General features: G+C 41.8%; 1 protein-coding gene across 3 annotated transcripts in view; it reads left to right on the top strand.

Annotated features, from left to right (window-relative positions):
• Positions 1-24,060, top strand: part of LOC148030176 (NADH dehydrogenase ubiquinone 1 beta subcomplex subunit) — a 54,377-nt gene extending 30,317 nt beyond the window's left edge. For 2 of the 3 annotated variants that reach the window (XM_087687214.1, XM_087687212.1), the window contains 2 exons: positions 22,918-23,013; positions 23,104-23,428. In XM_087687214.1, coding sequence (XP_087543340.1) covers positions 22,918-23,013; positions 23,104-23,160 — 153 coding nt within the window. In that variant the 3' untranslated portion in view covers positions 23,161-23,428. Of the gene's footprint in view, positions 1-22,917; positions 23,014-23,103; positions 23,429-23,473 lie in introns of those variants that run through there. The other variant, XM_087687213.1, reaches the window with a different exon arrangement.
• Positions 24,061-27,596: the final 3,536 nt, after the last annotated feature.

Genomic DNA, 27,596 nt, shown 5'->3' with positions numbered 1-27,596 from the left:
CAAATAAAAATCATATGACAAAGCACAGACTGATAAAAGAACACAGTTAGGGCTAGGATAACTCAGAGACAATGAACACAGAAAATAATTGAAGTGATAAAACTGCTGAATATACAATGCTCATGCAGCAAACATACTATGCAGTGAATGAATACTGAACCTCAAACTCCTGTATCTCAATGATCAGGGCAAGGATAATGAGCTGGAGAGTGTGTCGTACTCTGAACCGATCTCGAATCGTAGCAAGGTAGCCTCCGGATATCGAACACCAGCAAATGTAGCAATGAGAAGATGGATTTGATGTAAACGGCAGTGAGGAGAGAGAAAGACTAAAAACGCAGACAAGAAAGCTTGTAGGAGAGAGATATACTAAAAACGTAGGCAAAACCAACAACAGCAATCAATATGTTGAAATCAGCTCCGAACAGTGTGTGGTAGGCTAGAAACAGGCACCACACTGTTATAGACAGCAATGGCCAGCTTGGACCGCGATGTCCTCTGCGTCCGTGGTGTGGGCAGTAAGTTGAAATACGTGAAATCTGCAAAAACGATATTATTTTCTGAATGGAGAGTGATCAGTAACAGCCACTTTGCTGTAAATAGCTGCAAACTGTGGGTGGAAGGTTGGAAACAGGGGCCAGACTGTAGATGACAACAAGGGACAGCTGAGACTGTGATGTCCTCCGCGAAAGGGGTGTGGCAGCAAGCTGAAAACACCTGACACTTGCAAAAACGAGATTGTACTGAATGGAGGGCAGCATACATATTTATAGAAAGTTTGGGCCCTCCCAATCGGTTTTGTGCTTATGGGACACAAAAACTCTCTAGGATCACGTTTCTTTTAAGTAAACAATGTTTCTTCATTAATTAAGCAAGTTTTGGGGGGGTTTAAGTAAAGCTAATGCATTTTTAGCTCAACATGGGGCTGCCTATGGACTGTTATGACAGTCTTGAACTAAAGTATATCAGACCTAAATGTCAATGCCAAGCTCAAGCCTTCAATGCCATGGTTGAATTCAGCATGCTCCTATGCCTCAAATGAGACCTTTGTGTAGTGCCAATGGCCTGAAGAGGTGCTAGAGATGAAGGCCACGCTTTTGACAGGCTAAGAAAATAGGGCAATTTGCTGACGTCACGTTTTTGATGTTGTTGAGAGGAAGCTAGGCACTACTTGATGGGTAGGGAGCTTCTATGGCTCCCAAAGAAGCTTCCCAAGAGGCCTCAATAGGCATAGAAGAGAGAGAGCTAAGTTCCAAACCTTCATGGAGTGAGAGCCTTGGCTGCCCTGTTCTTCAAACCCTGTGGACTGAAATAAGGAGTGGAATGAAAGCTCCAATACCTGTAGATGAATGCCTTGAGGTTGCCCAAGAAGGCCCAATGCTTACCCAAGAAGGATGAGACCGACTGGAAGCTCGAAAGGTGTGGCTATGGCTACCAAGAGTGAAGACAAGAGTGTAGGTATTCAAATGAATGCTGAACGAGTGCCCGATCACGGTTAAGGCCTCGAAGAGCCAATCTCTGATACCAGTTGAAAGGTGAGAATGATCGAGCAAGAGAGCACGGAGGTGAGAGCTATGGCGGATGGAGCAAGAGCAAGAAAGAGAGAGACTCCAAATGTGGAAACTCCAACAGTCACAATTTGTGACTAGTCTTTCCTTTATTCAAATGTCATTGAAAGAATACAGAATGAAGTGATAGTGATGGGCGCGCTACCTGCAGTGTGCAGGTGCAAGTACTATCAATGTAGTAATACACAGGTGGCTAGGCGGAGGCACCTTTACCCCCATCACTTAGACTGAAGTTCACAAGTAGGAGATGACAAAGCATGACTGCTAATATCCCCTCTCAAATCTTGGATGTGGGGGAAGGCCAAGGGAGAAACAAATCTTGGGGTGACAAGAGGAATGCTAATGTTGATAAAGTTTGTCGATGAAGACTGTTGATGAAGAAGCTACTCACAATCCTGGAAAAACCCCTTTGAAACACTAGGGACTAGGGAATCCATAGCCGCATCATCAAGATTGTCCCTTTCTGAAAGGGATGGGAGGTATGAGGGAACCTTCAGAGGAGAGGGCGGGGGATGGGAAGGAATGTGTGGAATAGATGGTGCACACGCGGGAACGGGTGTAGCAATAGATAAGTGCCTTGGAGGACTCTACATAAGAGAAGGGGAATGGAGAGCCCGCTCTCCGGTCAACTTGTCGCGACAACCCCCCTTGTAGAAGAATTCTCAAGACAAATGCCATGCTCGGTGAAGACAACCTTGGCACCAAGCCTTGTAAGGCCATAAACTGAGAGGAGTGGAAAGCCCAAATCCAGAATATAAAGGGCTTGTGAAGGGCAGCTTGATGGGTGGCTGGAAAATAAAGGCAAAGTGCCAATACCACAAATAGGCACTGAAACAATGTCACCAATAGTGACGGAGCCCTCAGAAGGGTATAGATCTTACAACAAATCACCTTGTGGAGTCATATGACTACAAGTTCCACTATCAACTAGCCAAGGCCTCTCAGAAGATGAAGCAACCACTGAAGAAGGCTCCTCAACATATGACTACAAGTTCCACTATCAACCAGCCAAGGGTACAAAGAAGCAAGCTTTGTCCATACTTCCGCTTCTTTTTGTAACCTATGCACATGCACTAGGACAGAATCTTGTAAGCTCATAAAGAGGAAAGAATGGACTTTAGAGTTGAGCCGATCCCATAAGGCCGTACGATCCATCGATGATCCAACGGTGGGATCCTCCATTGGACGGGGAATAGGGTGGGTAACAAACTCCTAAAGATCAAAGGTATCAAAGATACACTCCATCTTACATGACCAAAGCGAGTTATCAGAACCATCAAGCTGGTCTTCTTTGGGCAAAAAAGGGAGTACGAGCACCTGTATCGAGGGTGCCATGAATGGCATATCAAGGCCAGCAGAACGGGCCTTTTGTGAAACATAGAGAGAATGGGGAGGAGAGAGATCCCATTCAAATGCGCTAGGTGACCTCTAGTTGTTGCGTGAACTAGCACGAAAATCTCTCCGTCTCTCAGAGGAAGGAATAGAGACCTCGTCCTCTGAGTCAGCAAAGAACTGGTGATAAGACATCTTCAATATATTGCAAGACTCCCACAAAAAATATGTGTTTTGGTGGTAGACAATCCCAATACAAGAGGAAATGGCTATAGGATCACAAGGAAGTCCATGTAGGGGGGCTGCTTGGGGGAGATAGATTGTCTCTTGCACACGGACTATGTGCGTTTGTTGATGAGGAGAGCTATCACTTGACCAAGGAACACTGCGTTTGTAGCCGAAGACTGTCGTCTCATTGAGGAAGCCCGTTGTCTCCAGCAGAAGTGGGCAGCAAAATGGGTACTTGGCACAAGAAAAGTAGATACCTCCAAGCAGAAAGATGCGTTTTTAGCACAATGTTGATGTGGCAAGGTGACCTGGCAGTTTGGGGTGGTTTGCTTCGTAAGAAGTCAGTTTTGTGTCTTTCTTAGACAACGATACCATGCTTTGATACCATGTGAGAGTGTACAATGGAAGAAGGAACTCAAACACAAAGGAAGAGAGAGAGACCTTCTACAAGAAAAGAAGAAGATTAAGTTGATGATGATGGTAGCACCTGAGATGAAGGAAGATGATGGAGTTGGAGTGTGCATCTGCCAAGGAAAGAGGAAAGATAATGATATACATGACGGCCAAGTGGGAAATGGCTATAAATAGCCAAATGTCCCAAAAACTGGCCGACCTGAAATTTGGGGCAAAATATATGGCCGGCCAATATTTAATGCTGGTAAAATACGAGAAATGCTAAAAAAAAATAGAAAGGTTGGACAATGTTCAGCAAGTGAGACAGGTTGAAGAATACAGAAACCGCTTGGAAAATACACATAAAATCTCAATTGGAGGAGAAAATGCATTGAAATCCAATAAATTGAGTGCTCTAGAATGAGCTACCTCCTCCATCAAAACAAGTGATAGACAGGCTAGAGCTCTTAAAGTCCTCGTCTGGTGATTGAAACTGAGGCTCATAGGCAAGAAATGACAAAGCATGACTGCTGACAATCACACCCTCTCCCTTTTCCAAATCGCTCTTCCTCTTTCTCTTCTCCTTTCTCCTCATTCTTCTCCACAATACCTAGGCCTCTTCATGATCTATCTTTAAGTTGCACATTTTATATGTATAGGCTGATTTTATATATAATTTTATATGTATTTTTTTAAATGAACGTACGAAACAACATATTTTATTCTTAAAATTTTTGTGTACGTTCCATACCATACATATTCACGTACTGAATGTACCGTACATATTCATGAACTGAATGTATCGTACTAAATGTACAAAACCACCTTGCTACAATGGCCACTTCGAGTTATGAAGCTGAATACATGGCAGTTTTTACAACTATAATTAAGTATGTTTGGCTTAGATGCCTTTTATCAGACTTGCATATTGCACTTTTGTGAGTTATATGTATCTACACTTGCAGTTAGAGTGCATTGGTAGTTGCACAAAATCCAATATTTCATGGATGAACAAAGCACATCAAGGTGCATTATCACTATGTCAAAGAGAGACTCCATACTGGGGAGATTGATTTGGTCTATGTGCCTATACAGGACAACATAGCAGACATAGTCAAGAAGGCTCTATCCAGAGAAAAGTTTGAAGCTTTTTGCAAGCTTATTTGGGGATTGATATGTGTCATTCTTGTTTCATTCACATCATTCATTCCAGGGGGTTTTGTTAAATACACCTTGTATTTTCCTTTGAGTTGTTCTGGTGTAAACTTTTGATTCATTTGAGTGAAGGTACTCTTGTATTCTTCTTTGTGTGTCTACTCTCACTCTCACTCTCTACTCCACTTCTTGTCTATTGAGCTATCCATTCGACCCAACATGCATGGTATGCAATGTTATGTCCCTAGACATCCGGATAGGTGCTAGTAGGACTGGTCATAGTGGTCACGAGATAACTTAGTGCGAATGTACTAAGGGCACCTTGGGGTTAGGGCAGTTGAGTTCTATAAATAAGACTCGAGGCCTTATTGTGCACATTCATTATGTGATCATCACTCTTGGACTCTTGGTCCATTGACTTACGTATTCGTACACTGGGATTTTCTATGGTTGGAAGGTGAGTGAAACTAGTCTTCCTCCTCAGATAGGGTGGTTAATAACCTGATTAAGCAATAGTTACAACAGACATTGAATTCACGTAAATTAAATATGCACACTTTACGACTTCAATCTTGAATATTGGACACCATGCTGCCCTAAAATTAGCGTCTCTTGTGGTATTTCTTTATCTTATATTGCAAATGGACGGAGTATAACTGAGATTCTCTGATCTCTTTCGCTAATCCAAGTGTCTCTTGTTGTTCAAAACTAACCAACAAACTTCCAAACCAATTTGCCCCTTGGTTTACTTGGGGATTGGCCTTCACCCTACTCCTTGAAAGACAAATTCAGTCCCAAATCTCATATTGATTGGTTGGGCTCTTGAATCTCCTTGAAATTCCTCTATTTCAGTTGCTAGAAATCAAGTCCTAGACTCTCAATTTTGAGCATGCATCCTGAGGCAACTGTTTAAAACCCTAATTTTTGTTGTAAACTAGGACTTAAAATAGAGATGAACTGAACTCTCTTTCTTTGATGACTCAAATTGTTGGAAAATGCTGAGAAAACCTGAGAAATGACTTGGAAATGAGAGTGTTCTAGAGAGAGAAATTTCAGAGTTTCGTTGCGAGAAATGTTGAAAAACTGCTACCGCCTTGCTCAAGCATCCATGGAAGTTGTCACCTACAGTTAGGACCACGAGAAAGATTGCTGTCCCCTTCTCTTTGCTATCGCCTGCATCAAAAGGACCTTGGGCTGCTGTCACCTACTCTTGGAGGGCTCCAAATTTCCGTCACATGCTGTAGAACTAATCCTTGGTGGATGCAAATTACGTCAGAAGCCTCTCCTTGCTCTCTAACAGTCTATTTCTCTCTCACAATGACTATAATAGACCTCCATCAGCTCCTAAAAGCGTTTTTTTCACTTGTATGGGGAAGTTTTGCCAAGTGGCAGTCTTCTAATTTCATTTTTCAGCATTATTCAGCTTATTAAAGTAAATTTCAAAATATTAATTTCAAAAATTAATTTAATAATTATTCTAGCACTCAAAAAATTAATTTTAGCAACCAATAACTTTTGCCTTTGACACCCATTGCATTCTCGGGGTCCTTGGTGTGTTACCATGAAATAACTGCCATGTGCATCACATGTGCTAACAACCTTGCACATTTGATTAATAACTTAATCAAATGTTATCGGCAAGATTAAAGCATCTCAAAATTTCACATCCTCGTGATAGACCTCCCCCTTGAAATCCCTTCAATCGTCCTCGATTGCATTGCATTGAGCCAAAGGAAAAGCATACAACACTAGAATTTTCATAAGGTATTATAGTCACAACATTGGTTATTGTTGTCGAACCATGCCATATGCCCCAAATGGACGGTAAATTTTCAGCTAGCATATACATAACATAAAAGGGGAAATTAGTCTAGAACTGTCGTTAGAAACCCATTCGACGCTTCCATAACTCATGTTTCTCAACCGTTCTAACTCCACAACCATAGTAAAGTATATTCTCAGCATAAACCATGGGTGAAACTATCAATGTCATTTACTAGTATGCTGCTGTCCATGGAACTAGTTGTAAACCATTGAAAACTTAGCATAATTTGATCATTTGCTGATCTAAGAACTGGTCACAAACTGATTGTAAAAACTGAGCAGCAATCGATGCAAGATCTGATGCAAAATTGATCCCAAAGTGACTATAAATGTTCCCAAATTGATAAAAAATTGAACTGAAACTGATCAGAATTTTTTTCTCAAGCTGAGGCTAAAACTCATGCCAAACTAATTATAGACTGATGCAAAAATATAGTTTTAGTTCCCAGGTGAAACTCATACTGACGTGCATACATCCTACAGTGACTAGTACATTGAGTAGTGACCCCATGGCAGACATATTGTCAGCAAAGTACCTTATATATGCGTTGAATACATCCAAGATCCACTACATATAAGAGCTGTCCACAATTGGAGGAGTGGAAGTGCTACCTCCCTCTTGAGTATCAGGCAATGCTTTGGATCCTTGCTCAGTCGAACCTAATTGATTCCAAACTGAAGTTGGCTCTAACTGAAAGGCATCTCGGTAAAGTTGTAATAATTGAGGATGGTCTGCCAAGTCATCCTTTTCCATCCACTTTGCGTCTATTGGTGAAACAATGTTGAAGCTTCACCAAGAACCATATGGAAACTTTACCTCAAACTTTTCTTGCCTCGAAATCTCCACTAGGTTGTAGGCCTTTCTTTCCCTTAAGCATTGCAATGCTTTATATGTTCACATTGTTGCAATTGCAACTTAACTAATATGCAACATTGTATCCAATTGACTAGCCCCTCATGTGTAACTGTCATGCTAGGAGCACTAGATGCATTAGGAAACATTCTTGTTTGTAGACTCTGGACCATTGCAATGTGATTGTGTATGGAAATTTTCATACTATTAGTCATACCAAGATACATTTTCCCATATGTTGCATGCGTTACTAGATGCATTTTTTTCTCATGACCAATACTTTATGGAGCATTTACATGATCAACATTAATACCATGAGTCCCAAACACAGTCGGCTACATATATGCATTGCCAAACTTGCCATTTTTTACCCCAACATCATACCAAGATTGCTAGGCATGGAGTTATGCATATTACCAGCCCTACCCGGATACACTAGGCCTTGCACATGACGCATTGGTTGCTTACTATAAGGAGTTGTGCCATACATTCCCATATGCAGTTCCAAGCCCACCATAGTATGGAAACTAGTGCGAGCACCAAAGTACTTTGGCTGCCCCATAATTGCATGCATGCCCTACTGTCCAAAACCATTGGATTGGCACTTCCAAGTTGGCCTTACATATGCATCAATTGCCCCACTGGCACCATTTGCTTATACACACTACCCACATTTGAAACATCATGCTATTGTATTGGCTCTCCCTTTTGTGCATCTTGCTGTCTTGAAACTCTCGAAGACCATTTTCTCTTGTTGCCTTTGCTGCCCTTCTTTATTGAAGAAATGTGATACAATATTCGAATTATTGTGTAATGGTTTAACTAGATGCTCAATGGCATGATTAGGGGTTCAAAGAGAGCATGAACTGAGGATCGTTTGCCGATTGCATTAACATTTCGGCTGCTGTTCTGAGCTGATCTTTACACTGGTCATCAAATTCCTCTTCCTCTTACTGGTCATCAGCTTTTGAAGGCTTAGAAGGACCCAGATTTTGGTGTAAACCAACATTATCAGCTTGTTATCCATCTCCATGCCTTGTCCAAGATCAAACATTGCATTTTTTCCAATACTTTGTGAATTTTCAGATCGAGAGACATCGTCCTTGCTTGATCCTATCTCACTATCTAAAGACTTTCTTGTTGTAATGCTAAGCTGAATACAATTTCAGCACTAGAGAAAAGCTTGTGACCTTCAATGAGGTGCCTTGGGCTCACCAATTTTGAGGGAATTGATGGTATCCCATGGAACCATGAAACCAGCCTTTCTGCTAAGATAGGGTGGTAAATAACTTGATTAAGCAATAATTACAACAAGTATACAATTCACGTAAACTGAAAATGTACACTTTACCACTTCAATCTTGGACATTGGATACCATGTTGGCCCCTAAATTGGTGTCCCTTGTGGTATTTCTTTATCTTATATTACAAATGGATGGAGTATAACTGAGATCCTTTGATCTCTTTTGCTAACCCAAGTGACTCTTGTTGTCAAAAGTGACCAGCAAGCTTTCAAACCAATTTGCGCGTTGGTTTGCTTGGGGATTGGCCTTCACCTTGCTCCTTGAAAGACAAATTCAACCCCAAATCTTATGTTGGCTGGCTGGCCTCTTGAATCTCCTTGAAATTCCTCAATTTCAGCTATTGGAATTCAAGTCCTAGGCCGTCAATTTTGAGCACGAATGCCAATGTAACTGTTGAAACCCTAATTTTTACTGTAAATTAACGTTTACAATAAAGATTGGATGAGATCTCTTTGTTTAATGGCTGAAATTGTTGAGATAACTTGAGAAATGATTGGGGAATGAGAGAGAATGCTGTAGAGAGAGAAATTTCAGAGTTTCATTGTGAGAAATGTTGAAAAAATGTTACTGGTCTACTCAAACAGCCATGGAAGCTATTATCTACAGCTTAGGGGGACTATTAGAAAGACTGTTGCTGTTTTCTCTCTGTTATCACCTGCACTAGGACCTTGGGCTGCTATAACTTGCTCTTGGAGGGCTCCAAATTGCTGTCACATGCTGTAGGACTAATCCTTGGTGGATGAAAATCACGTAAGAAGCCTCTCCTTGCTCTCTAAGAGTCTACTTCTCTCTCACATTGGTTGGAATAGACTTCTATCAGTCCCTAGAAACTTTTTTTCCACTTGCATGGAGAAGTTTTGCCAAGTGGTAGCCTTTTAATCTCATTTTTCAATATTATCTAGCTTATTAACTTAATTTTTAGAATATTAATTTTAAAAATTAATTTAAAAATTATTATAGCGCTCAAAAAATCACTTTTACCAACCTATGCTTCAATTGGCTAGGTCAATTTGTCTTTCAAGTATCCTTGAGTAGTTATTGACCCTTAGATTGACATTAAGTACTTAATGTTTAGTCTCTAATGTCACCACTGACATTAGTGGCCAATTGATCTAGGCCAAAATTTGACGAGGAGTACTACCTTGCGAGGTATAACTTATTACAACTTTTACCTTTGACATCCATTGCAGCATCGAGTCCTTGGCCTGTTACCATGAAATAATTGCCATGTGTATCACATGTGCTAATAACCTTACACCTTAGTCAAATGTTATTGGCAAGGTTAAAGTATCTCAAAATTTCACATTCTCGTGACAATGAGCTTGATGTCTAATTCCTTTTATGGTGAGTTTGTGTTGAGTCTCGTGTGCAGGTTGGATCCTAGGAGAACGTTTCATTGGTATTAGAGCATCAACCTACAATGGGGCTCGAGACTCGATGACATGTAGAAAACCACTTTTGCTCATGGAACCGTGGTGGTTCGCGCTTGAGAGGTATGCATTTTTCTTACTAAGGGTGGTATGGGACACTGTTAGCGGGAGAGGTGTGCTTGGGGGCATGTGCTGTGGGTGGTGGGTACAAGAGCAAGATATGCGTTGGGATGATGCTAGTTACTACTCCAGGGCTATGATAGACCATTGCACACGTAGCGGATGGTGGGTATGAGAGCAAGGTATGTTTCGTACCCATGCTTGGGTTTTGTGTTGGCATGATGCTAGTATACAAGTGTTTTTACGGTTGGAGTCTGGGAAGGTGCCACTTCGAGGCTATGGTAGACCATTGTTGGAATCTAAAAACCTTATAGCCCGAATCAACATCAAAGAATTTTCGTTGATAGTAAATTTAACATTTAATATTAATGCTAGCATTGGTTTTAATGTTAGTGTTGTATTAATATTGTTGTCATTTCGACATTTAATGTTTATATTATGCTATCATTAATTTTAATGTTTACATTATTATTAACCTTAATGTTATTTTTATTGTCGAGATGGGCTTTGGATGTCAGGGCGAGAGAGAAGATGAGTGATAATCATTGAGATAGAAAACGATTATTTTGAAGAATAAGAACATCTTTATTATTGTTTTCTAGAACACCTCTTGCGCTTCGATTCACTATTGGGGAGAGAGAAATGAAATGATTGAGAGACAGAAGTGATGGTTTTGATAGAGATATAGATAATCGACTCATTGAAGTGTAGTTGAGAGGGGGCATGGACTCAGATAGACTACCTATCTAAAATTCGTCTATTAGGTTGTTGACAGAACCATATTGTTTCGTTTGTTTGGCATGGTGGAACGTATGTCAGTGTTCGGTGGACTTGACTTGCCATGCATGAAAGGAGGGAGGTGCCGTTTTCATCATTCGGTGGACTTGACCTACCATGCGTGAAGGAGGGGGGGCGTTGTAGACGTGGAGGATGCTTCGTCTTAATGACCCGTATGGTCACATTTATTGTGAGCCACGTACAATTTTTTTAAAAACAAGGAAAAGAAATAGGGATTGACTTAATATTATTTTTCTTAAAAAAAAATAATTCGACTTGTTTATTGGTTTTTTTGTTTGATCAAGCCTATCTTCTTGCTTATTATCTCCATTAAAAAAAAACCTCAAGTCCTACATTTAATACAAAACGTTTTTGCTTCTTTTGTTTCTCTCTCTCGCACTCTTCGAAGTTTCAAATCCACTCTATCACAAGGACGTGAAATTTTATCGCTTTGCTTAGCATTTGATTAAAAGTTAATCAAATGTGCCAATGTAACTTGCACATGTGAGATGCAAGTCAATTGTTTCAAAGTGTGGGACCTAGGACCTTGAGATATTAGTTGGTGCCAAAGGCAAAAGTTGTAATGAGTTATACTTGACAGGTACTAGGTAGTACCTGTTTGTTGGATTTTGGCCTAGACCAATTTATTGGCCAATGTCAGTGGTGACATTAGAGACTAGGCTTTAATTAATTAATTAATGTCGGTTTAAGGGTTAATAGTTACGATAGTTGCGATACTTGGAAGACAAATTGGCCTAGCCAATTTAATTGTTGGTTGTGAAATTAAATTTTTGAGTATTATAATAATTATTAAATTAATTTTAAAAATTAATTTTATAAGCTAGATAATGCTGAAAAATAGGATTAGAAGGTTGCCACTTGGTAGAATTTGCCCATGCAAGTGGAAAAAACGTTTTTAGGGGTTGGTGGAAGTCTATTCTAGCCATTGTGAGAGAGAAGGAGGCTGTTAGAGAGCAATAAGAGGTTGTTAATGTGATTTGCAGCCACCAAGGATCGGTCCTGTAGCATGTGACAACAATTTGGAGCCCTTGAAGAGGAAGTAATAGTAGTCCAAGGTCCTTTTGGTGCAGGTGATAGCAGATAGGAGGGGGCATCAGTCTTTCTAATGGTCCCAAGCTGTAGGTGATAGCTTCCATGGATGTTTGAGTAGGACAACAACAATTTTTAGCATTTCTCGCAATGAAACTCCGAAATTTCTCTCTCTATAACATTCTCTTTTATTCCCTAGCCATTTCTTAAGTTATCTTAAATTTTTTTGAGCAATTTGAGCCATCGGAGGAAGAGATTTCAATCAATCTTTGTTGTAAACCCTAGTTTATAGTAGAGATTAGGGTTTTGACAGCTATCTCGGGATGCGTGCTCAAAATTGAGATCCTAGAACTTAAATTCCAACAATTGAAATTAAGGAATATTTGGGAGATTCAAGAGACCAGCTAGCCAAGATGAGATTTGGGGTTGAATTTGTCTTTCAAGGAGCAGAGTGAAGGCCAATCTCTTTGCAAACCAAGGGGCAAATCGGTTTGGAGGCTTGCTGGTTAGTTTTGATAGTAAAAGGGACTTGGATTAGCAAAGGAGATCAGAGAATCTCAGGTGTACTCCTTCCATTTGCAATATAAGATAAAGAAATACTGCAAGGACACTAGTTTGGGGTGAACCGGGTATACAATGTCCAAAATTAAAGCGGTAAAGTATGCATTTTCAGTTTATGTGAATTTTATGCTTACTGTAATTAGTGCTTTATTAGGTAATTTACCACCCTATCCGAGGAGAAAGGTTGGTTTGAACTTCTCTCGAAACCTTTTTCTTTGTTAATAACATGTCTTCTCATGGTGTATTTGCCTTTGATGCGTCCATTCTTGTCGAATCTTAGCACATGCTTGTTCGGTTTTTCTTGAACCCGAATACATGTATGGGCAGTATCCCAAAGCTTCTCTTTCTTTAAATTTGAAGGAGATTCGTCAAGTATGGTGATTCTCCAAGCTCAAGTAAAGGAAATGTAGCACCAATTAGCTGAGCTTCCCACTCCCCATTTTCCGTTTGTGTTTGCGGCCATGAGGACGATGTCTCTTCAATTTCAACTTGATCCCTTTAAAGGGAAGAAGAAGGAATGTGATGAGACAAACATTGATTCACGACTAGTGAAATGGATGACATATTTTGATTTGTGCTAGTTCGATGATGCTTAGTACATTGGGTAAATACAAATCATGTTATAGGGAAAGGCATATGTTTGGTGGGCGAGCTCACACCCTAATCCAACGACTTGAGCTAATTTTCAATTCGGTTTTTGGAAATGTTTTGTGATTGATGATCAGATTGAAAATTTCTAAAAATTATTTGAGCTTAATATGGAAGAAAAGCTTGGATGCATACATGTAGGAATTTAAAGTTTTATTGTATAAGATGAAGGCTTTGGATGATCCTCAATCATTGCTTTACATGAGATACGTCGTCGGTCTACCAGAATCAGATACTCCGCAATCCTCCTCACTTGCTCAAGGATGTCTACAGGTATGCAAAGAATTTTGATAATACTTTGGTTGCAAGTAGAGGTAGCTAGTCGACTGGGGGTTCCTATCGAGTAGTCTCAATCTTTAAGTCGAAGAAATCATTTACCCAGGCAGTAACTCATTAGCCAACTTCGGAGTTGCATAAGAAAAACGGCGGCAAGCATGAGGTCACTTGAGTAAAGATTACATGAAGGGTTGTCGTTTCGCTTGCCATCATACGAGTTATTTTGCGGTAATCACGAGTGTCGTGAGAACAAAAAAGCGAAGTCTACTTCCAAGACTTTGATAAATACTCTTAAGGCTCTAGGTATTACTTTTGAAATTTTATTCGAAGCATATTTTTTAAAAATTACTTTTGGCTCGCATGATCTTTAAAAGATCATAGAGCATATAAATGGCCAAGATGTTAGATTATTGTTTGATAAGCTCTATTCATAATTTTATTTCTTTTCACTTGATATCGACTCCACATAGTACCCACTGACCGAGTTTATCATGTCCGATATGCAGTGCCCGGTGGATTGCTCGGATCGGATGGTGTCTATCAAGAGGATGTGAAATTTTGAGATGCTTTAATCTTGTTGATAACATTTGATTAAGTTATTAATCGAATGTGTAAGTTTTTAATTAAATGGTTGGATAATGTTGAAAAATGGATTTAGGAGGTTGCTACTTGGCTAAAATACCCATGCAAACTAAGAAAACGTTTTTGGGGTTGGATCTTAGCCATTCAGTTAGTTTACAACTTGGGAGAGAGGGGGAGAGAGAGAGAACTGTTGGTCCATTTTCTGATCAGAGTATAGCAATTTACTGCAAAAGATAGCCATCTGGGGGCCTCAACAAGCAGGGGACAACAGGGAATCACCTTCTAGGGGCTGGTAAGAGCATTGCTGATCAGGTGACAGCATTTTGGAGGTGCTTGATAATAGGTGATTGCATTAAATGCAGGCTGGATGGTGCAGACAAAATTTAGGGTTTTCTCGCAAAGAAAATCAGATTTCTCTCTCATCTTGGCTTTCTCAGCTTCTCTAACCCATTCATAGGAGATTTCAGTATTTTTGAGCTATTTTGAGCAAGTCGCAGTCAAATTTGGTAGACAATTGAGAGATCTAAACTTTTGTAGGAATTAGGGTTTAGCAGCCACCTCGAGACCCATGCCTTTAGGAGAAGACATCGTACACTAAGATCAACACTTGAAATTCGTAATAAGGTGACTATCAATAATAAATATCTATTATCAAGGATGGATGAGCTTATAGATCGACTTTGTGGTGCTTGTTACTTCAACAAAATTGATCTAAGGTCCGAAAACCATCATATATAGATAGCTTTGGAGAATGTTTCAAAAATTACATTTCAAGCGTGGTATGGACATTATTAGTTTTTGGTCCTACCTTTTGCATTGACCAATGCTCCTACAACTTTCTAATAAATGATGAATGATCTATTCCGTCTGTAACTAAAAAAGTGAATAGTCATTTTTCTCGACGATATCCTTATTTATAGTAAGTCATTGGAGGAGCATGCCAAATACTTATGTATTGTCTTACGTCTTTGAAGACGAGAACAATTGTTTGCTAAACTATCCAAGTGCGAATTTTTTCGCACGAAACTGTTATATCTTGTCATGTCATCTCCATTGATGGATTTCAGATTAATTCCAAAAATGTATGAGTAGTGCTAGATTGGCCTATTCTTGCGAGCATTTTTTAACCTTCATTAGATGTTTAATCTACACGCAAGCAATCCGTTCATGGTATGGTTGCTTATTCTCGTGGGGGAATGTATTTCATATCTTCACATGATGTATCGGGGACAAGAAAGTCACCAGATGTACTTGCAACAAAGTGGGTTCCAGGTATTGAGCTTATTGGCCCAAAGCATGTGGAATTTGTTGCAGATGGAGAGTTCGCAAATAGGGCAGTTGGTGCTATTATCTAGGGATATTATTCGTATATCATAGTTTTATATTGTATGACTCATTGCTTGAACAATCTACTAAAGAATATCGGTAACCTGTCATGGATTGCACTTGTCATAGAGCAAGTAACTCAAATGATTAGCTTTGTTTTAAATCATCAGTTTCTTTGCCATCACTTCTCTTTGCAGTCGAAGAAGACACTTTTAAAATACTCTGATACTAGATTTGCCTTTAACTTCTTGAGGCTAGGCAAATTAAGAGGATGCAGTGGTGCCTTGAGGCAATTATTTCTTAGTGATGAGTTCACCTCATCAACATTGGCAGATACTCATACATGTATCTTATGCTTGAAGAAAGCAAATAACTCTACTTTTTGGGATGATGTAAAGCGGACTCATCAACATTGGCAGATACTCGTACATGTATCTTATGCTTGAAGAAAGTAAATAACTCCACTTTTTGGGATGATGTAAAGCGGATAGATGCTATGGTTGTCAGAGTGCAGCGGTGTAGAAGCGTAGGACTGAGAGAGAGAGAATGCAGAGAGAAGAGAGAGAAAGAGACAGTGGTAAATGAAGATCTGTTGTATAAAGTGTGTTGTATACAAAAGATATGCAAATATGTACACGGTCGCAGTGCGCTGGACTACGTGTCTCCACCTCGACGATGCAACCTGCTGTTCACCTCGAAGTCCGCTGCAGTCTGCACGATCTCCTGTCCGAAATTTGCGAACAGAGACGGAATCTGCGCGAGCCTCCAGCCTGTAATCTGCGAGCAGAAGAGTGTGTGAGAGACTCCTGGAAATCGCGGCTATAAATAGCCAAAATTTGGGCGCTAGATAACTGCATGTCGGCTGCATTAAATGCAGCCGACTGTACGGAAGTAGGTCGGACTGCCACGTGGCAGTCCGACTGTACAGTCTGACTAGACTGTGGACTGCAGTCCGCCGACCAGGTGACTGATCTCTAACACCCCCTCTCAGAGCGTGGGCGGGGCAGAAGCCTGAGGGATCTGGCATGTCTCCGAACTAGAGCCTAGGGAAGCACCTTCGTAAACAAATTTGCAAGATTGTCCTCCGTCTTGCAGTACTCCACAGTGATGGTCTCATCTAGAAGCTTCTCTCTGATAAAGTGGTACTGGATCTCTATGTGCCTCGTCCGGGCATGAAAAACAGGATTCCGTGCCAAGGCAATGCAACTCTCATTGTCGCATTGCAGCAAAGTAGGACGAGTGGCAGCCAAGCTCCTCCAACAATCTCTGAAGCCACACAGCCTCACATGTGGTGGAAGACGCGGCCCGATACTCTGCCTCAGTAGAGAAAAGGGCTACAGTGGGCTACTTCTTGCTACTCCATGAGATAACACCTGCACCTAAGGTAAAACAGTAACCTGTAGTAGACCGCCTGTGATCCACATCACCAGCCCAATTCGAGTCGCTCCAACCTGCAAGTACAAGATCTGAACCACCTGTGCCTGCGGGATAATGAATCCCTAAATGAGATGTCCCCCTCAAATAACGAAGTATCCTCTGGGCAGCCTGCCAATGCACTGTCTGAGGTTCACTCATGAACCCTGCCAAGAGCCCAACAACAAAACAAAGATCAACACGAGTGTTGAGGAGCCAAATCAATGATCCAATCAACTAACGATAGCGGGAAGCATCTGCCATGGGAGAAGCTGAGTGTGAAGTGGCCTTCCAGTTCGGATCCATAGGAGAAAGGGTCCGACAATTCTCCATCGCAAAAGAAACCAAGAGCTCCTGTACATATCTCTGCTGAGAGATGAAAATCCCCCTCCGAGACTGATAAATCTTATGGCCCAAGAAGAAATAGAGTAGACCCAAGTCCGTCATCTCGAATGTCCGATGTAAAGCTGCCTTCGTCTCTTGGACCTTCTGGGCATGATCACCTGTGACAATCAAATCATCAACATATAACACAAAAAGCACACAACCAGCCTCGGAAGTGTGTACATAAAGCTGCGGATCGGCCTTGGAACGCCGATATCCCAACTGTGACTGAAGGAACGAATCAATCTTCTCGTTCCATGCACGCGGAGCCTGCTTGAGGCCATACAAGGCCTTCCTCAACCTGTAGACTTTCTCATCTGAAGATCCAAAGCCAGGAGGTTGCTCGACATAGATCTCCTCCTTCAAATCACCATTGAGGAAGGCTGACTTCACATCCAACTAGTAGACATGCCATCTCCTATGGCCAGCCAAGGCAAGAACAGCTTGAATAGTCGCCATATGAGCAGTGGGGGAAAAAGTGTCATGACAATCAATCCCTGGGCGCTGTGCAAAACCTTTAGCAATAAGGCCGAGCCTTGTGCTTGTCCAAAGAACCATCGCTAAGGTACTTGGTCTTGAAGATCCATTTGACGCCAATCACCTTCTTATTCGGGAGGCGAGACACGAGTGACCAAGTGCCATTCCTCTCAATAGCCTCCAACTCGGCTTCCATAGCTTTCTTCCATGGTGCGGACTGTAAAGCCTCCTTCACGTAGGTGGGCTCTCGATCCTGCATAACACGGGTCATCAAACAATAGTTAGAGCAAACAAGCTCCGTAGAATGTGCCTGGTGCCTCCGTGACTGCCATGGACCATCCTGCGGTCCCCACTCCTCAGGGACCCCCTTGATCCCTGAATCACGAACTGTGTCACGGGCCCAACGAGGGGGAGGCCGGACCTCTCCTCGTCTCTCTCCATCAGCTGAAGATTCTGGGATATCCACCGGTGGTAACTCCTTGGGGGTGACCGGTGGAACAGTAGACTCTGTATCAGAAACAGAATCAGAATCAAAAGGCGCGGGTTCCAAGAAAACTGTCGCAGGGGCCCAACTCCCCCCCGGATCTCCAAGAACGGGATGCTCCTTACCCGCTGCTATGGCCGGAACCTCCACGAACCACACATCGCGATTAGTGTACACATCCCGCTTGACGGGATCATACAAACGATAGCCTTGGGACTGAGAGCTGTAGCCAACAAACACCTGTCTTCAGGAAGCTGCTTCAAATTTATCACGATGAGCCTTGGGAATGTGAACATAGGCATCACACCCAAAAACCCTAAAATAAGAAACATCGGGCTTAGTTCCAAAGTAAGCCTCAAAAGGTGTCATTCCATCAACGGCCGAAGTGGGGGATCGATTAAGGATGTGGATTGCAGTAGCCACAGCCTCGGCCCATAGAAACTGTGGTGTCTGTCGGTGCTCCATCATGGTGCGCGCCATCTCGATCACACTTCGGTTCTTCCGTTCAAGAATGTCATTTTCTTGAGGAGTGTTGGTATTAGCAAACTCTTGGTGAATACCTTTATCTGCACAAAAACGAGTAAACTCATTAGAAACAAATTCACCACCCTTGTCGGATCGTAAGATCTTCAATCTCCGGTCGATCGGTTCTCCTCAAAGAGAAGCCAATCCTTGAAGTGGGAGAAAACTTCTGACTTCAACGCCAAGAAATAGGCCCATGTCATCCTACTGTAGTCATCTACGATCAACATGAAGTACGAGCTCCCTTGCAAGGACTCGTTCCTCATAGGGCCACAAAGATCTGTAGATACAAGCTCCATTGGTGAAGTAGACCGCCGCGAAGCTTTGTTGGGAATTGTATCCCTATGCTGTTTCCCACGAATGCAGGAGACACATGGCTGTTGGCTCACCACTATGTCCGGCAACCCTCGAACAAGTTGTCCACGTGACACCCTCCGAAGATAATCATAGTTGAGGTGACTAAACCGAGCATGCCATAGCTCTGACTGTGTCTGAGAGGTAAGAAGAAGAGTAGAGAGGGCGGTGGAAGACTTCAATTTGTAGATGCCGTTCTCATATCCGGATGAGAGAACCTTCCTTGACCCACGATCAAGGACTCGCACCGAATCACTGTCAAACTCCACCAAAAGTCCAAGGGAACAAATCTTATGAATTGACAGTAGATGATACCCTAAACCTGGTACATGCAAGACCTTTGAGGTATGGGTACCACCACGTTCATCCGGAATAAGCTGCATCTCACCCCGTCTTGCAATAGACACCGAAGAGCTATCTCCAATGAGAATCTGCCCACGCGAAGGTCGCAACTGGGCAACACCATCTGATGGAGTCATGTGCCGGGAGGCACCACTGTCAACGATCCACTCTCGAGCTTGGGGAGCTGTCATCGCAGCATTAGAAGCATTCGGTGTAGAGTCCTCAATGACAGCTAGATGAAGAAACACAGCTGATGAGGGTGCAACCACCACTCTAGAATCCTTCATGTCCTTCTTGTTGGTGTCCTTGTCTTTGTCAGGGCAATCCTTCTTCCAATGGTCGGTCTTTCCACAAATATGACATGTGGATTCTTTGTCCTTGTCCTTGTCCTTCTTTGACTTGTTATCCCCCTTTTTCTTCTTTTGGTCCTTCCCCTTATTCTGAGAGGTTGGACCTATTAGTGCCTTCGACTTGGAAGCATTCTGTCCCTTCAGTTGTTCCTCTTGGTCCAAGACCATAGAAACCAACTCTTCCCACCGAAGAGTGGACTCTCGCCCCGAAGCAATGAGGGCGGAGTAGAAAACATCGAATCGTGGCGCAAGTGGGGCAAGAGTGTGATCGCCATGTCTTCGGAGAAAATCGGCTTCCCCGCATTCTGAACCTGCATCTGAAGCTGTCTAAGCTTGTTGATGTGCTCCCGCAACGAAGAAGACTTGTTCACGGACAAGGTCCGCATCTGCACCTCCAAAGAAACCCGTTTCATAAGGGTCATCCGGTTATACATCTGATCAAGCTCCAACCATATCTCCCGAGCCACCGTCAAGTGATCGATGTGAGCTATCACGGCTGTAGTGCAAGACAGAAAAAGAAAGGAACGAATCCTGGCATTCAGTTTGTCCCAATGAGACTGTGCCTTGGCCAACTCTGCACGAGCATCGGAAGAGAGTTTGGACTCATCTCTCACCGAGGGCCGGTCGATCTCCTCCTGTATAAGCTCCGCCAAATCGTAGGACTCAAGGATGGCCAGCATCATCATGCGCCAAATGCGGTAATTATTGCCATCGAGCTTCTGATCTGCGGGAAGAGCCAGTAAGACAGGCACCTTCCGGTCCATGATCGTTTGGAACTCCAAGTCAATCTCTGTAGATATCTTCACTTGTAATGCCTTTACAAACGCAAAAGCAGTCCCCTCTGATTGTGAAATTGCAGCCTGCTAGGGCTATTCCGCGTCCCGAAACTTCTTCACCCGCCGGAGGCGATGAAAAAGCAAAACCTGCACTTGAAAGTTGAAAACTCAAACTTCCTCCTCGTCAAACAGCAGAAAACAGCAGCAAATCCACCACCTGGAGTCCTTTCCCGCGCGCCCACGCTTGCTTCAGCCTTGTTTCAAGGCGCAGCCCTCCTACTTGCCCTCAAACGCTGAAAACGCAGCCTTGTGTCGCGATGGAAACTCTTCTTCAGGTTAGTTCTGCACTCAGTCAGCCCTTCTACATTGCTCTGATACCATGTCAGAGTGCAGCGGTGTGGAAGCGTAGGATTGAGAGAGAGAGAACGCAGAGAGAAGAGAGAGAAAGAGACAGTGGTAAATGAAGATCTGTTGTATAAAGTGTGCTGTATACAAAGATATGGAGATATGTACACGGTCGCAGTGCGCTGGACTGCGTGTCTCCACCTCGACGATGCAACCTGCTGTTCACCTCGAAGTCCGCTGCAGTCTGCATGATCTCTTGTCTGAAATCTGCGAATAGAGACGGAATCTGTGCGAGCCTCCAGCTTGTAATCTACGAGCAGAAGAGTGTGTGAGAGACTCCTAGAAATCGCGGCTATAAATAGCCAAAATCTGGGCGCCAAATAATTGCATGTCGGCTGCATTAAATACAGCCAACTGTACGGAAGCAGGTCGGACTGCCACGTGGTAGTCCGACTGTACATTCCGACTGGACTGTGGACTGCAGTCCGACCAGGTGACTGATCCCTAACAATGGTATCACCTACTGTGCATTTATTGAGGATTATGGATGCTATGCAACCTTGCATTGGCAAGGTATATGAGGCTATGGATAGACTGAATGAAAAGCTACAGGAGTTGGCACCAAATGATGAGGTGTATGAGGAGATATGCCATTTAGTTGTGACGAGTTGGAACTCCTATTGCTCGCCCATGCATGCAGCTGCATTTATTGTGGATCTTGAGTTCTAGGATAAGGGTCAAGAGAATGACACTGAGGTTATGGATGCATGGAGACTTATATTGTCTCATCTAGTGCCTGATCATAGCACTAGATGAAATATTAGAGATCAGCTTTCATGTTATAGGACCTTTCGGGGTTCTTTTGGTTGTGGGGATGCACAGGAGGATCGCTCTAAGATTGGGGTAGCTTTGTGGTGGGAGGACTATGGTTCGGATGGTCCTGAGTTGCAGCAACTAGCCATCCGTATTTTGAGTCAGTCAGTTAGCTCCTCTTGTTTGGAGCAATTGTGGAGTACATATGCTCACATTGCTTCAAAGAAGAGGAACCATCTTGGTGTGGAGAGGGTAAACGATCTAGTATTTGTTAGTGCTAATTTGAGGATGTTATGTAACAGTATGACAACAAAGGCCGATACATTCACAGAGTGGGAGATGCAGCAAGAAGAGGAGACATATGTTGATGTTGAGGGAGATGCAATAATTCATGGTACACATGATGATGAGGCTGGCACTTCAAGAGTAGCTAGAGCAGCCTCAGATCATGATGATGATCTTTGATTTAGTTTCCTTATCATGATTCTCATGATACATGACACATGTACATTGTATATGATATTATGATCATTGATGATAGTGTGACACTTGGGCTGTTGTGCCATGCCGATATTTTATTTGTACTTGTAGTCTTGCAGTTGCCCTTTGGGCTATTTTGGCATGCCGCATTTTGCTTTAGTCTAGAGATTAGACTTTATATTTGCAATCTTTTTTGGGGCAATGAGCATGTTCTTTCAAAGATTAGACTTCATATTTGTAATCTTTTAAGCTTTTTGGCAATGGGACCATGGGCATGTGGGCATGTTCTTTCAGCTTAGACTTTAAAGTTTAGTTCATTGTTTATTGTTTTATCTTTTATGGCATATGTATTATGCATTTTAAAATTGGATAGCTTACCTGTTGAGCTTTGTAAGTTGCAATTCAATTTCTAACGAGTAATTTTAGAATGATGCATGATATCTTAAAGTTAAAACTTAAAATGATTTGTCCTTGTGGATTATATACCTTGGTTTTAACACTCTAAAGTCCACATGGATTATGAGTGAAATATTAAAAATTTTCATGAATTTTAATTTTTTAAACGCCGTTCCCGTTCCCACGTCCCTGTTCCCTAGGTTTGGCGTCCCTGTCCCGTCCGCGTTTTGCTGTTCCCCGTTTCATGTTTCTATGACGTTACCAAGTATTCTGAGGTGTTTTAATGCATATGTTGATACTCCTGTATTCTTGTCTTCTTCATAGAGGTTTTTCTTTTTGACTTGGTTGAAGTGAATCATTGTCTTACAGTGGCATTGAGTAGATGTTCTAATGCTTTACAGCTATTGACTGCAGTATGAGGCTCTTGCCTGGTTGATGGGCGGGTTTGGGTTTTTTGGCCTTGTTGGCCTCCTGGCAGTTTGGAATGACAAGCCATCAAAAATTCCCTGGGTGGGTATTTTGTGTGTTACACCTGTAAGGACTGATAGTTTTTGTTTATAGACATTTTGTGGCTCTTTCTAATTCCTACAGTGTTTCCAGACACCAAGGGAGTATCCTTATGACAATCTCCGCGTGGAGCTCGGAGGGGAACCTTGATTGATAACTTGAAGCATGGTAAACTTCAATGATATGATCACTGTAGCTTGCTTTCAGTGATGATACAATAAGAGCCACAGTGTGCTTCAGAAGCTCCCAAAGTTCACTGAAAATTGCAGAATTACGTTTCTCCCTCCAAAATAGTCAAAATATTGCAGAGCTAGTTTCTGTATAGAATTTTCCTTCTACTTACTCATTGAGCAACATCTTTGTAGAAACTTCTCATTTTAGTAGCTTATTGCAAGAATAAGAAATTCATGCCTTGCTATTTTTAAGTTTATAAAGTGAGGAGTTAAAATTTGGATGATGACAGGTCTAAAGGGTGAAAAGCTTGAACTGGTATACAGGCCAAACCTTTCACTGGCATTATATTCCAATGGAAAATTGGACAATGTGCTTGCAACAGCCACCTGATCTCACTTCTCTCTAAAATTTGTGTACATAGTCACAGTGAGCTTCTTACTGGCAGTCACTATTGTAGTTTTGTGAATTGCATTGGGCTGCTCCATTCTTTATCATAATAGTTGTATTTGCACTGGATACCTGGGACTCAACCTGAGTTTCTGTTAGTGGCTGCAGTAAATGAACCACAACTAAGTGTCTGGCTCTGATAACAATGGAGCTGTGAAAGGCCAAGGACCTTAGAGCTTATAATGACATTTCTTAACTTCCAGAAATTTCATAGGGTCGTAAATCTTTAATGGCAGTTAGATTTGCTCCATGCGTGTTGTTCCTGTCTCTAGGCTATCAACTATGGGGTCTTGTATCATATATCAAAATTTATCAGATCGAGAAAGTTTGGTGCATGGGCCTTTGCCCAGGCAGCATCCAAGAACACTACAAAGTCAACTCATCCCAAGAGTTGATTTAAGTGAGTGTGTGGTACCAAGAGGTGAAAACCGAGCTTGAGCTATGCTACAAAATTGTGATAGAAAAGTCCTAGAAGTTTTTCTGAAGCGTCAAAGCATTATGATGAAGTTTGGTGCATGGTAGTTCCCAAAATAGCTTCAATTATGTTTCCCTTCGACTCTAGCGTAGGTGTTAAAATGTTGCATATTGGGAAATTAATATTGAAATACTGAAAAAGGCACACAAAAATGGTATCATCTATAATGAAAGAGTTGCAGTCAGTTGAGTTTATCTGTAGCACCACTTTCTGTGAGAAGGAAAGCAAAACACACTGCACAACTGACCAGCAACGTAGCTGCCGAAGAGCATCCAAAGGACCCATTTTTAAATTAGCAGTATCATGTTTTACATTATCCTTTGACCCTTGCCTTGGCACCCAAGTCTTATCATGCGAATGCATAAATCCCTTGCACACAAGAATAAGAAATTCATGATAATATGTTAAAGGATTTTAGTCACTTATTTTGAACGTGTCAAAAACGTATATCACCAACTCCTCAACAAGCATGATTTTATGGACATTCAAGGTGATACTAAAGATAGAGCACCTTCAAAAGTGCTTTGAGAAATGTGAGCTCGACACAAGCTATGCCAATGGACTTGGCATGGACCACAACAATGTATTAAGTGTGGAATGCATCCTGTGGATTGAGCAAGGGTGGCATCTCTTCCAAAAGCACCTCACTCCCCATGTCTATTGGCAAACTCATTCATATCTCCTGTGGCATACAATCTCAAGAAAAAACATTAGTGAAATTTTATTTAAACTAAATAAAAATACACATGAGGAAGCAAATTTACCTCTTAAGCTTGCTCATCCTTGAACTTGCCTCTTCGATTAGGTCCATATTAGAGTTTGATTCATCAATCATGCGGGAGGGAGGGGAAGAGAGAGATACCTCAAATGTAGAGTGGGGAGTCTCATTACATCCACCCTAATGTGGATCGTCTTGAATTCCTCCACCCTAATAGCAGCTTACTCGAAGGTCTCGATGCAGCTCTACTAGGGCATCAATCACACCCTCAATCTCTTCTAGCTTAGGGGACAATGCAAGAATCAGCAATGCTAGCATGGTGGGGGCATGGTGTCCAAAGGAAAATCACATGCTATTGCTAGCATGGAGAGTCCTATACACCAAACATCTTCTCCAAATTATGAAGGAAGATCAACTATGTTAGACTGATGAAGATCTTGATTAGGTTGGACACTTTTGCATTTGTATTCTCGCTCTCATCCACCTAGTCTTGAGTTATGGAATGGACTTGGGGCACTCTTTGATGGAGGATCCCTCAAAGGGTCCGCCTCACCAACATTAGTGGCCTCCGCGAACGGGCCCTCAAGAGGGGTAAAAGGACTATGGTAAGCTCTTTGCCTACAACCTCCTCTTCTTGTGTTGGGTTTAACAGCTCTAGCTTGGGGTTTGGACATCTTTAAAACAATCTACCAACGTGACCTTGCTCATTGACATTGATAGAAAGGGGACCATCTTGCTGATTGAGGAGGATAAATGTGGTTGTTGATGAGAGGAATTGGTGATCGAATGCATCAATTCCAAGTGTCCTGGCATCTCAAATGTAAGTTTTATATAAAAGGTGGGAGTTAGGTTCTTCATGAACCTAGAGAACCTCTTTTCAAAGGCCTCATCTTTGTTGATATACTTCAAGAGATCAATAGGAACCCAATCCTCCTAGGGTTCCTCATAGGACTTCATATACTATTGAAAGTGGGTGTTTATGTATTTAGCAACCCTTTATGATGACTAACCCCATGTCAAAGTACTATATCATAGAAAAAGATAGAAGGGTTAACAATTCGGAATAGGTCTTCATGACCTCTGAATTTTGTCTTCTCCAAAAAAGCCATCAAGCTACTTAGTTGGGAGTCCATACTTGGTTACTACATAAGGAAATGGATTGAGGAGGGGGTCTTGAGGTGAGAGAGAACCAAGAAGCAAGCTATGAAAAATGAGAATCTGAGACTTGTGGACTTATATAAACAAAACTAATGTATCAGAAAAGCATAATATATCATTCTTCGATTTCAGTTCTATCATCAAATAATACATGGGTGTCTCAACTCCATGCAAGGCCTAAATACCATGAGGGCCTTCTCTATTCTTTTTTCCACCCGGGAAAGAAATCAAAACTATTGCACAAGCATCAAAACATAGTAGATCATAGAAGCACTCAAATAAACACATCTTTCTTTGTCTAAGTCAGAAGCCAAAACGATCAATATCTACACTTTCCACCATCCTCGCCACCATCACAGCTAGATATTCATGCACATTAAATAAGCTCCAATACTTATTCACCAAGACTTTCTCTACCAACCCATTTGGCATATGAATCTCAATATCAAAGGTGGGTCCCCCATCTTTGTTGTGCTCTAGAGAGATATAATTACCCACTTTTTTCATCCAATGTTGATAATGTAAGTGCATATATAGGGAGGAATATGCAATCGAGTATTGAAATGTTATGCTACTACTAGGTAGCCTATATAAGTATACATAATCTCTATGCACATTGTCCACCTTATCCCAACCTTCTCTAAAAATACATACGAAGAATGATTCGCCTATACCTTTGCAAATGAACATAGAAGGACATTGATGCGATATGTAGCCTTGAAAATATACATGAAAACATGTATGGCGGCAAAAACCTAGAAATGCCCATAGATCTTGAAGCCTTGGAGAACTTCATGGAGTTGTGAATATCATTTAACATCTTTGTTAATAGTAGTTGCATTGACCCTCGATCAGGGATTGTTGGCCACTCAATCAAGATGAATGGTGAGCAAGAGAGAACTTTAAGAGTACCATATGGATCCAAAGACCCAAAAGTAGAGTAGAAGTCTTTTATACACTAAACAAAATTTTGATTCTAGTCTTAATATGCTAACAACAAACCAAAAGCATAGTAGAAGTCTTTTATCGTTGACCAAAGCTGAAATGTGAGAAGGATCGAAGCTTGCACTTGAGAGCTATGGCGGGAGAGCAAGAGCAAGAAAGAGAGAGACAAGAAATGGGAGCTCCAACAATCACAATGTGTAACCGGGCATTCCTTTATTCAAACTGTCACTAAAAGAATAAAGAATAAAGTGACGGTGACGGGCACCCGCCACCTGTAGTGTGTAGTGTGGCTAGGCGGCTCCTTTACCCCCAACAACCTCCCACTTAAAGGCGAATCTGCCCTAGTGAGGAGTAAAAAGGAAAAAAGAAAAAAGACAGTACAACATGTACACATGTACAACAGGATGAGGAAAGACGTCATCTCATCCCATGCCCATCAACCTCCTGAGGAAGGCAAAGCGCTCTGTAGAGAGGCTTTTCGTGAGAAAATCTACAGGATTTTTGTCAATCGAGATCTTGACAAGGTCAACAGACTTGTCCTCAACGACCCCACGTATGAAGTGATACCTCATCTCAATGTGTTTCGTCTTCGCATGGAAGATCGTATTCTTGGTTAACTGAATAACACTCATAGAATCCGAATGCAGTGTAGGGATAGCATCAATACCA

The sequence above is a fragment of the Lygodium microphyllum genome, chromosome 10, assembly GCF_053477565.2.
Source record: "Lygodium microphyllum isolate KBCC chromosome 10, Lygodium_microphyllum_v1.1.10, whole genome shotgun sequence".
NCBI lineage: Eukaryota > Viridiplantae > Streptophyta > Polypodiopsida > Schizaeales > Lygodiaceae > Lygodium > Lygodium microphyllum.
Note: the sequence above shows the minus strand (reverse complement) of the source record. Positions and strands in the feature narration are given on the sequence as shown.